We start from the raw sequence: 12,161 nt of genomic DNA, 5'->3' as shown, positions 1-12,161 counted from the left end.
CACTCATAATCCTCCTTTCTCAGACTCTTGAGTGCTAGAATTATAGACATGACTTGACATATCTGGCTTGGAATTTTATGTATCTATACACTAAAAACATATAACCTGAAAATAAAATTAAGAAAATATTTCCATTCATAATGGCATCAAAACAGTAAAATACTTAGGCATAAATATAATGAAAGAAATATATGACATAAATGCTGAAAATCAAAGAAGTGAAACAATACATGAAGAGACATCTTCTGTTCATGAATTTGAAGCCTCAAAACGACTAAGATAACAATATTTCTCAAATTATCTATAAGCATAATACAATCCTTATCCAACTCCTAACTGCTTTTTCAGGGGAGAGGGGAGGAAGGTAGAAATTGACAAACTGAGCCGTAAGTTTATATAGAAAATGCAAAGGACTCAAAATAGAACATATTAAAAAAAGGAAAAAGAAAGTTGGTGAACTCAAACTTCCCAGTGTTAGAAATTATAAAAACTAAGAGTGAAACTTTGTGGTGATTGGCTTTGGAATAGAAGACATCTTAAGTGTTCTCATCAGGTAATCAATGGTAATCATGTCAGGTGATTATCTGAGCCAGATCGTGGGAATCATTACATAAAGTACACTTACATCAAAATATCATCTTGCGTGCCTTCAATCTATGCATATTTTTATTTCTCGAATATAAATTTGATAGTATATATTTATTAGTAGTGTATATTTATTAGTCCACAGAGCAAAAGGACAACAAAATAGTGCAGTGCTGGTCTCAGACACAACTATGGAAATAAACATATAGAACAACAGGAAAGAGGTGAGACTCCAAGAAAAAAACCCTTACATATACAGCCAATATTTTTTCCCATTTTTTCCAGTGTTGGGGATAAAAATCCAAGGCATTTTATATCACTTATGCTTTGGACAAGGTGCCAAGATAATTCAATGGAGGAAGACTAGCCTTCTAAGAAAATAGTCCTCAAATGGGCCTTTCACATTCAAATAAAAAAAGCTGGACCTCTACCTCAAACCATATATAAAATTTAACTCCAAATGGAGATGTAAAGTAATTAAAGACATAAAAGTGAGGGCTGAACTAGCATACGTCAGAGAAAATCTTCACGAGCCTGGGTTAGGAGAAGATTTCCCAAGTACTGAACTAAGGGATAAAAAATAAAAGAAAAAGGTGTATTAACTGAATTTCATTAAAAAGAAATATGTTCCTTCAAAGTTTATCAATACTAAAGTTAAATGACAACCCACAGAATAGAATAAAATATGTGCAAGTCACGTATCTGATAAAGTACTCCTATCCAGAATACATAAAGAATGTTTACAACTCGATAATAAGATGACAAAAACCCAATTAAAAGTAGGGAAAATATTTGAAAAGACATTTTACAAAGATATCTGTGTGGCCAAAAGATGCTTAATATCATTAGTCACTAACAAAATGCAAATCAAAATTGCAACAAGATACTACCTCACATCTACCAGAATGACAATAATAATAATAATAATAATAATAATAATAAGACAGACCATAGAAATGTAGATGAGAATGTAGAGAAACTGGGACTATCATAAAACACTGGTGGTTTTGCTTGTCTTGGAAAATATTTGATAGTCTTCAAATGTTAAATGCAGGATACTGTATGACTTACCACTTCCACTCCTAGGACTCGGAGCGGATATCTTGGAGAGCTGAAAACTCATGTTCACATAAAAACTTGTGAAAGGGTAGACTAATTAGGGCTCAGGGTTCCTTGAGAGTATCTTGGCTTGGCCAATGGAGACCAGATGGGAAAAGATTAAAAACTGTTTCAAAAAAAGTACCATCAGGAAACAAAGCATCTTGCCAGCACCCTTCTCTAGTTCCTTCTGGTTCCTCGAGTTCTGAATACCTTCCCACCCATAGAACATAGCTGATTTGGAATTAGTAACCAATCAGAATGTCACAAGGCTCAACCAATAAAATGTCACCTTCCAAGCATCTAATTATAATAGGGGGAAAGTCACACTCAAACTATGACATCACAAGTCTGAACTGATTGGTTGGTTGTCCTGTGTCCTATTTGCATAGGGCCGACCAATCCGAGCACAGCTCAGGATATAAAAAGTGCCTACACCCAGCCACTGGAACACAGGAGCAGAGTGGCCTTCAATGCAGACGCTTCATTTCTGGAATTTGTCAGACAAGAATGTGAGAGTGACAGCGGCAGCAGCCAGCAGTAAAGTTATAATACCAGCAGGCTGGGCTGCAATACTAGCAGGTGTTTCCTTACAGGGCTTCAACACTGGAGCCAGAAGGGATATGAATGGAATGGGCTTTCTCTGCCTGTTTGATAAATTTGTATGGTCCACCAATACAAATGATGTTACAGATATCCACACAGAAGGTTCCCCAGTCCCGAGGAATTAACAGCCACAAAGGTAACCTTCAAGTCCTCCACATGAAATCTCTGCTCTCGGATATTACCACCATCTCATTCCCACTGGAGTTCTTTGCTCTTAGAAACATATAAATTGTCCATTCACTAAAAATACTATTTATACATTTTGATAGAAAAATCCAGTTGGAGAAACACTGACAGTTATTCTTACCTTTAAGGGTAATTTTATTGTTAAAAAAAAAGAGTCTTTATAAAAAGAATGTTTCTTGACTTTGCCCTCAAATGAAATGTCAACAATCTGCAGGGAAAACCCTGTGAATAGTTGAAGGTAGTCAGGTCTGGGGTAGGTAGTACCGGGGTGGGTGGGCTTTATATAAAGAAAATATTAACTTCTTCAAGTTGCAGGTCTGCATAGTTTAGGGATACGGAGTGGTGGAAAGGCCCATTCCCTAGAAACCCATGCCTATGAAGGCTTAACTGCACACCAACAGGTCTCATAGCAGAATTAGTGAAAGATCAGAAATGGTGAATAGGCATTTTACTACCATTGCTGAGAAGTGGAACAAGTCAGTTCAATGATACCATATTTCCTTTACTTTCTCATCAAGAGGGCTGGGCTACCAAAAAGAGCTAAAAAGGATATTATCTGATGAGCCTGGCCATGTACAACGTCAGCCAATGGTGGCAGGAGAACTTGTCTCCTGTTTTCCATACCTAGAGATTCCTCCTTCTCTCTCTACCTAATTAAGAACCACTGGTGGGTTACTGCCGGAGCCTGCTGGCAACGAAAGGGAATCCTGAATTAGGGGGCGAGGATGGAAAAATAAAGACATAAGACAAAGGATGGGGTCGGGAGGTCTGCAGCTCAAGACTATAGCACCATTTATTTTTAACTCTCCTTATTATATACTATTAGAAGTCAAGAGGTAACCTAAGGTCACCATAGTGCAGAAAAGCAAGGAAAATTTTAATAAAAACAAGGTACAGATTGAAACAAGACAAGGTCAACTGATAGAAAGTAAAACAAACTCTACAGACATAGCAAAGCAAACCCGGGCACCAGGTGCTTTTCATGAAAGCCAGTTCCTTGTACGTGCCTTCAAGTGAGCACAAGGATCAAGATGACCTTGGAGCTTTACTGTCGGCTCCCAACAGGTTACAAAGACACCTGCACACCCATGTTTATTGCTGCACTATTCCCAGTAGCCACCTTACTAGATCAGTCTAGATATCCATCAATGAATGACTGGATTAAGGAAATAAGGTAGCTATCCACGATGGAGTATTCTCATTCATCCACAAAGAAGAATTTGCAATAAACTGCATATTGTTAAATGAAGTAAGCCAAACTCACAAAGACAAATGTTTTGGTTTTTTTTTCCATGTGTGTTCTAATTATTACCAACACCACCAACACCACCATACCTACCTAATACTGCAGTGCTAAACTAAAAAAAAAAAACTCAGTGTTTTTGAAAAATGCAAAGAAATGCAACAAGGTTTATGTTATTTATAGGTGTTTGGATAAAATGCCCAAAGCCATTTCTACTGTTATCTTTTCTTCTCTATATGGGAATTGAACCCAGATTCTCACCAAGTGTTCTGTCACTTGAGCTATGACTCGAGACATTTTGGTGTTATTTTGCTGTTGAGATAGGGTCCTGCTAACTTTGTCCAGTCTTGCCTTGAAGACTTTCTGAAATCTCCTGCATCTGCCCCCTCGGTAGCTAGAATTACAGGTATGTACTGCTATGTTCCATTTCTCATATAACAGATGGACTACCTATTATGCCAAGTATAATAATCTACAAAAAACTCATTCCATTTAAAGATTACAGTATTATTAAGTATATAAACACACATTTAAGCAACAAAACCACAAAACATAGCTTCTTACAACAGAGAATAATCTATAATGAATCCTAACTTGTTTACGTTACCTTTCAAAAACTCCATTGATAATCTGGGGAAAAGGTATCCAACTTCAAAAGAGAAAAGCAAAATGCCTTCTTGAAAACTCTTCCTCCTGCTATCCTTAAATTGTGCCTGTGTTTTCTCTGGATTTCCTTTTGGCACTCCTTGCCAACTAACGAACACCAGAAAAAAGTCTCTCAAATGTCCAACAATGTGGTAGAATCCTTTGTCAGTTCACCCAGTCTGGTTGAGAACATCGCCATTCCTTTTCCGAGCGAATCACAGTGGTCCTGACAGTCGAGTGTACCAGTTTGGTTCCTGCTGTATCTGTATGGTGATTCTTCGTATAGATTGATAACCATAAATTTGTCTAAGGTACAGTAGCTTTCAGAACAATCTTCCTGTAGAGTGCTGAGGGTACCTCACAAAACTCCAGACAGACTGAATGATGGAGCATCCCATCCACCAATCGCAAGTGCAGAAACAGGATTTTGTCAAACTTTGTAACCCAATCCTTGGGAGCTAGAGGTGGGAATTTTAAATGGGGTTGTCTTTTCCTTGGAATTTACTTAAAGTGATATGCACTGCCTGTTGATTTGCAAAGTCAGTCAACGTCAGTAAAACTAATTTAAATGAGAGAATTCCCTCTTCTAAGTGAAGCAAAAATATGTAAATTGACCCTCTAAAACTTAATAAAACTTTAATAGTGATATTAAAGGTGGTGATATGTATGATCATATATAATTACCTGGCAACTTTTGTGCCAACTTGGCAAGGGTTAAAAGTTATTTTAGGCTGGGCACCGGTGTGGTGTCTCACTCTGCAGGAGGCTGACATCTAAGGATTGCAGTTCGAAGCCAGCCCAGGCAGGAAAGTCCATAAGCCGCTTATCTCCAACAAACTACTCAGAAAAAGCCAGAAGTGGTGCTGTGGCTCAAGTAGTAAGAATGCTAGCCATGGGCACCAAGAGGCTCAGGAACAGTGACCAGTTCCTGAATTCAAGCCCCAGGACCAGAAAAAAATTAATATGTTATTTTGTGGTCATATTTTAATATGTTTTTCATGATCAAGTATCAGAGTTTAATATATGAAAAAATGCCAATTTCTATTTTTTTTAAAAGATGGAAACTAAGAAGCTACAATAATTTATTTATTGCTAGCCTATTTGTGACTTCCAGTACTAGCAGCAAATCTCATTTGGGTTGATCCTAAATACCCTATTTTTTTCCTTTGTGCACAAACAGGTTCCCTTATTTTAAACCCAGGGGGAAAAATTCTGAGGTACTAAGAAATTCTATAAAAAGTCTTAAAATCACAGGACAAATCTTTGCCATATACTTCAGTAACTCCTGAAGACTAGCTTTAATAAGTAACCACAATATTTTATATATTCTTATTATGTCATAGCCTGCATTTTATGATTGTGTATTCTAGGCTATTTCATTTTTTTCTCTAGATTATTCCAAAGAGTAAGCCAAAATATAACTGCTTCATTTTAAAGTTAAGGTTGCTTGATAATGAAGTCTTAGCAAATTAATGTATGTAATTTTTGTTGTTGTTTTTGGTAGGGTGTTCATATGTGCTTGGCGTCCACGTGCACCGGGTCTGAGGCTTAAACACAGGACCTGGGTACTGTCCCTTCAGGTTTTTTTTTGCTCAAGGTTGGTGCTCTACCACTTGAGCCACAGCTCCACTTCCAGCTCTTTGGTGGTTAATTGGAGGTAGGAGTCTCAAGAACTTTCTTGCCTGGTTTGCCTCGAGATCTCAGCCTCCTGAGTAGCCAGGATTACAGGAATGAGTCACGGTGCCTGGCAGATTTTTTTTAACTCTTCCTTGGCTCTATCTTTTGATGCAATTTTCTTCTTGAGGAAACATTTTCTACCTACCCAGTCGTGCTAGGAACTACCACAATATCTTAACGAAACTGTTCTGAGCCTCACAAGTGCCAGGGGCACCTGCGGGACGTGGCCGGGGTTCAATCGGTGCTGTGAGCCCCTAAATCCAGGGTGTGAGCCCCGTTTGCTAACCTTGTCGGCCTTAAGGGGGGGAGACGGGGTGGTGGTCAGAATCCCTTCAGACAGGTGCGCTAACACCTGAGCTAGGGGATTGCTGCAGAGACCCAAATAGATCACCCCAGCACAGGTCAAGGCGCTCAGTGAACTACAGTCAGTAACAGATCGATCCCAGGGACGGACGCATCCTAAACCACCCGCCATAGATCTCTAAGTCAAAGGTCTCTCCGTCCACAGGAAGTCCACAGCCGGAGCCGGAAGTAATATCGGAACAGTGGGTGGGGCCATCCGGAGGAAACAGCGCTCTCGGCCAATAAACAGGCAGCTTGCTGGGGACACACGGGCCTCTCGTCTCACCGCGAGAACTGGGGTGAATTACCGCGAGGCTTTGCTCTCCACAGGTTCTCTCGGGCAGGACTCCCGGTAGTGCAGGTTCCGTCCCGCCCCCCGGCCCCGCCCCACCTCCCCGCCCCGTCCCGCCCCGTCCCGCCCCGCTCACAGGCCCGGCCGGCCTTCCAGCGCCGCCTGCGCGCCCAGCGCCGGTTCTCCTGGGACCCGGGTGAGTGCTGCCGTCCGGAGGGTCCGGACTCCTCCGCGCCTCCTCTTGGCCCGGGGCCCGGCAGGGGATGCGCCATACTGGGGCGCCGCGCGAGCATCTGGGCCGCGGCCGGAGGCGCCGCGGGTTCGGGCCTCGGGTCACCGTGGCCCTGACCCCCTGCTGCCCAGTCGTAACGACTTCAGCTAGGATCTGGCGAGTGATGGCTAAGACTTCTGCTAGAGCTGGGAAATCATTTTACAAATGCTTGTTTGGTAGGTGCCGGTCCTGAGGCTTGAACTCGGGGCCTGGATGCTGTCCACCTCACCCCCACCCCCCACCTTCCGCCCCCCAAGGTAGTGCTCTGACCCCTGGAGCCACAGCTCCACTTGTGGCTGTTGGGTGGTTAATTGAAGTCGCCTAGGTTGATCTGCATAGGCTGACTTCGAAGCTCAGTCCTCAGATCTCAGCCTCTAGAGTAGCTAGGATGACAGGCGTGAGCCACCCGGCGCCCGGTTTACAAATAGTTTGTAAATACTCAGTTTGTAATCCTCTGATCTCCAGGGTTTGAAAGGTAGGATGGATGTTCTATCAGATCCAGTATGATTCAATCCATCTTAAGGACTCTTATGATACGCCTGCTTAAAATGGGTAGACATTATCGAATGGGTGCATTTTTTTTTTTTCTATTTGCTTTGTTTTAATAAGAGTAGTGCTTTGTCAGAAAGCTCATGTTGGAGGTGCAACTGTATGCAGTTAATACTAAACATTTTCTTTAGCGATATGGACAGGAAGTGGTTAAGAGAAAGGAGTAAGAAAACGAGCCTGTGAAAAGGTCTAGTGGCTTTCCTCTTAGAAAGCTGGGAGCATTGCTGATTATTGACAGCTTTTTGGTTTCATTTGTATATGTTTTCATCTCCCAATCTGCTTTCCTAGGAAGATGCATTTTAAAAGGATGTAGTGTTTTCGAAGCACCCAGTTACAGCCCAAGCACCCAAGCACCTGATGGAAAGCCATCAGGTTTTAGTGAATTCTGTCTGATGTCTTTGAATGTGGATTTTGGCTGTCCATTTGCTTCCATTTGTGTGAGCTTTGTCCAACATATAAATGATGATAACACATAAAAAGTGGCATGGTACGGTTGTGCACAGACCACCTTCATTGCAATTTTGGCAAGGTACCTTCTGAGAAACTCTGTTCTCATCCATAAAGTAGGCTAACTAATGTCTGTTGCAGTGTTGTGAGGATTAGCTATCTTATGGCAGCTACCAATCCTGTAGAATCAGTAAGTGGTCTTGAGGTGAGTAGATGAAGTGCCACCATTATTCCACACATTCTAGTTTTATCTATCTTATAGCTATTTGAAGACAGGTTTAGATCCTATGCTAAGTGAAGGTTTGCAAGGTGGAAGAAAGCAACTGATCTCTGCCCTCAGGATTCTACAAGTACACCAATAAGTACGTGGATTACAAATTGTGAAGAGTCCTATGAAATCCTGTGGAAGGCTGCAGGGCCTCCTGGAAAACCAGGAGCTTTATTGATTATTAACAGCATTTCTACTTTATTTGCAACAGCTGGGTCACTCAGAAAGACAACTCCAGGAGTACATTAGTTTGAGATAGGAAAGTGATTTTTATATTGAAACCTGGAGATTTTAGTTTCCAGGCTAGGAGGGCAACAGCAGGTGCTATGAAGAATTGGGTAGTTCCAAAGACGAGAAAAGCCCTTGTGAGAAGCCAGGCAGTTTTGAGAGGAGGCTGGTGACATGGGTTGGCCTGATGTGAAGAACTCTGAAGCTTGATAGGAGTTTGTTTCTTAAATTGTTTTTTTTTTCTGAATGTTTTATTTAGTGTGTATTTAGTAAGATATGTACATAGGAGTGAGGGTAATTGTATGTACATTTTCCTTTTTCTCTTTTCTTGGCCCTACTAGGATTTGAACCTCATCACTTTCCCCATTCCCACTGCCCCCTTGTAAAACAATCTCAGCAGATTTCATTGTTCTGTTTTCACACATGCAGATAAACTGTCTCAACCATATGTATTCATCTCCATTCATCCTCTTCATTAGCCCTCCCCCCCTCACAGTGGCACCTACCCATCATCCAAACTGTTTTACTTTCTTGTCATTATTAGACCTATTTCTTATAGTGGTAAATATTGCTCAATCTGAATATTTTTATTAGATTGTTATTAATTTTAATTTCCTGAGTATGTCTGACAATTTCATCTGTCAAAAGGGCACAGGGTGGATGTATCATTATCCTTCTAATGTCTGTGTTTATGTGCTAATATGATGGTATAGTAATGTGTGTGGGAAGTCTCATAATGATTATAATTGTTGTCTTTGTAGAAATGGACCAATTTTGACAAGATGTAGTGCTGCAATTCGCCTCATGGGATGTGTACCGTCATGGCATCCGAACTTTGTAAGACGATCTCTGTGGCAAGGCTTGAAAAGCACAAGAACTTGTTCTTAAATTACAGGAATCTCCACCATTTCCCACTGGAGTTGTTGAAAGATGAAGGACTGCAGTACTTGGAGAGACTCTATATGAAAAGAAACTCCCTTACAACCTTGGTACAGTATTACATTGCCTTACAATAATTTACAAATGTAGTTGTGACCCAGATATCGTACTTGTCCCCAGACATTCAGACTAAAACATGTATACTCTCTTGTTATATATGTACAGGGAATATTTGTAAAGGGCTCTCACTGCGTGATTCAAGTTCTTGAAGTTAGGTGATGTTACATGAGGAGTTGTGTAGGAAAAGCAAAGTGTTCTGCAGTGTACTGCTTAAAAGATTTCTCCTCACTCTACTTAGCCTGTGTGTCTATCCTAGCTTGTGCTTTTTTTGTTAAGCTTCATGGGTGAATTTTGAAATGTCATAGCTCCCAACAGACTAGTTAAAAAGTAAACAAGAAGAGCTGGTGGCCTGACTCCAATAGCAAATGCAAGGCTCTACTAAGTTTAAACCCTAGTACTACCAAAAAATATAAATAAGTAGACAAGAACAATTCTAACAAGGATTACTTTAAGTCATTAACACTAAAAGGAAAATGATTTAAAGTTGACAGTATATAGAGAGGCATCTGACAAGCATCATGAAACCTCTGGGTGGTAATAAAACCTTCTTTATGATTGCTTTGCAAAAATCAAAATGACTTTGAATTGGGGTATCATATTTTTGCCACAGAAGCAACAGTTGATTCACCTTTTTATAGTTTAAGAATAAGCACATTGTATTCATTGTAACCTAGATTTTTTTTCATACAAGATAAACTTTAAAATGTTTTTTCAAGAGAATGTCCTAGTTGAGATTTTTGTGCTTATTATAAAATTTTGTCTGCATTTGAAATGAGTTTGCTTTTTCTGGTTCTCACTTAGCCTGGTGTGAATGTGGTACTTGACTTCTAGTTTTTACTGTTTTAATGATTTAGGACATTTTGTTGTTTTCATTGTAAAATCTTCCATTTTTAAATTCATTTTTCTGTATCAGACTTTCCCAAGTATCTGAAAAGTATCTCATGTTGGTTTTATATACATGTCACAGCAGAGAGCACTATAAAGTTAATCTTTGTTGTACCTGGACAAATCTTTATAGTGTTTGGCATATTGGTGTATATATTATGTTGAATGCCAATTTATATCTACTTTTTTCTAGTCCTAGGCCTTAAACTCTGGGCCTGGGCACTGTCCCTAAGCTCCTTTTGCTCAAGGTTAGCATTCTACCACTTGAGCTACAGCACCACTTCCAGCTTTTTCTGTGATTCATTGAAGATAAGTATCTCATGAACTTGTCTGCCTGTGCTTGCTTTGAACTGAGATCCTCAGATGAGTAGCTATGATTACAGGGATGAGCCACTGGTGCCTGGCTTTATTTAGATTTTTTTTTAAGTTAGACTTTTCAGTTCTTATGCTTGAAAAGTCTGTATAGTTATACATATGCCCTTTTTGCAAAATCATCATTGCATAATATGAAATTGTATGTTTACCTAGAGTTTTTTTTAGTCCTTTTAGGGAAAAAGTAGTGTAAGAAATATTTTTGTCAAGGCAAATAACTGATTTCCATACTTCTTATTTATGTCCCCAAAAATGGTGAGTAGTAATCATAGCCCAATGAAATGAGTTTTATTTAAAGAAATTAGTTTTTTTTTTTTGGAGCCAGGTATAGTGGCTTCAGCCTGAAATCCTAGCTCTTTGGGAGTTGGTGATAAGGGGATCTCAATCCCAAGTGTAAGAGTGGGAGAGACCCTAATTCAAATCAGTGGCTAAGCACTGTGTTGCATGCCTGTCATTCCAAGGTATGGGGGAAGCACCATGGTTAGGCATGGTGCACATGCCTGTCATCTCAGTAATGAAGGGAAGTACAAATAGGAAGCTAGGTATTCACAATCATGTGATAGAGGTGACAGGTATTTGCAGTTGTAGAACAAGTAAATAAGTGATGTCAAGTAGAGTTGCGCAAAGACTGAGAGTGCTCATGGACAGAAGTTGTCTTGAGTATGTATGTGTCCCTATTTGGCCTATCCTCTAATGTTTTGGGGCACATAATTTAATTTTGTAGAGCAGGATTATGGAAGACTTTTAAAATAGATCCCATCTACATGACGCTAAAGACTGACTTAGAGGATAAGAATCGTGAAGCCCTTCAACATGGATTCATTGATTGCTTACTGTAAATCAGTAACCCAGCCTTTTTCAGGGCACCAGCGATGACTATATCATCAACTACATTTTTTCTTTCTTACTGGTTTCTAGATCTCACTTGATCTGTGCAGAGCGCAGGTTTCAGGGGACCACTTTCAGTGGCAGTTAGGCTGGAGAAAGGTGGTAGAGCTGCTAGGCATTTATTGTTGAATGGGCATTTGGTAGCTAAGCTCAGATAGAAAGATTTGCTTGTCCCTAGAACATTCTCTGCTGCATGCAGCTGTCCAAGGTATGAAGGTTGTTACCTTCATATTTTTTATTGCTCCCAGCTGGGTGTTTGTGAGCAGAAGCAGCAGCACATCTTGGGATTATAGTCACTGTCCATCTGGTCTTAGCTCTGGAGCTCACTGAGGGAGGGAATTAGCCATGGAAGAAACAAAAGACTGAAGTACCAGGAAGGGGTTTGTTAGGACTGAGGTAATAGACCTGGATTCTATGTGCTTAGCCTGTTACACCTCATTTCCCTCATTGCAGAATGAAAGTCCACCAGCGGGAAGCTGAATCACAAGTCTGTTGGATCTTTAATGGGGGCTGCTGGTTTTCTTGGGAATGAGTGACTTGCTATAGAGCTCTCACTTTATTTATACTTATGAGTGGATTA

The 12,161-nt window shown here is 40.3% G+C and overlaps 2 protein-coding genes across 8 annotated transcripts in view; one reads left to right on the top strand and one right to left on the bottom strand.

The window, feature by feature from the left end:
• Ttc23 (tetratricopeptide repeat domain 23) overlaps positions 1-4,723 on the bottom strand; it is a 47,270-nt gene extending 42,547 nt beyond the window's left edge. For all 4 annotated transcript variants that reach the window (XM_042698595.1, XM_042698596.1, XM_042698598.1 and 1 more), the window contains exon 1: positions 4,326-4,723. In XM_042698595.1, coding sequence (XP_042554529.1) covers positions 4,326-4,341 — 16 coding nt within the window. In that variant the 5' untranslated portion in view covers positions 4,342-4,723. The remainder of the gene's footprint in view (positions 1-4,325) is intronic.
• A 2,050-nt stretch (positions 4,724-6,773) lies between these two features.
• Positions 6,774-12,161, top strand: part of Lrrc28 (leucine rich repeat containing 28) — a 62,562-nt gene continuing 57,174 nt past the window's right edge. Inside the window, exons 1-2 of one of the 4 annotated variants that reach the window (XM_042698568.1) lie at positions 6,774-6,870; positions 9,199-9,426. In XM_042698568.1, the coding sequence (XP_042554502.1) occupies positions 9,247-9,426 (180 nt within the window). In that variant the 5' untranslated portion in view covers positions 6,774-6,870; positions 9,199-9,246. Of the gene's footprint in view, positions 6,871-7,040; positions 7,122-9,198; positions 9,427-12,161 lie in introns of those variants that run through there. The other 3 variants (XM_042698569.1, XM_042698570.1, XM_042698567.1) reach the window with 3 other exon arrangements.

The sequence above is a fragment of the Dipodomys spectabilis genome, unplaced genomic scaffold, assembly GCF_019054845.1.
Source record: "Dipodomys spectabilis isolate Male_0828 unplaced genomic scaffold, ASM1905484v1 ptg000233l, whole genome shotgun sequence".
Classification (NCBI taxonomy): domain Eukaryota; kingdom Metazoa; phylum Chordata; class Mammalia; order Rodentia; family Heteromyidae; genus Dipodomys; species Dipodomys spectabilis.
The sequence above is the reverse complement of the archived record's forward strand: the minus strand, read 5'-3'. Positions and strand labels throughout refer to the sequence as shown.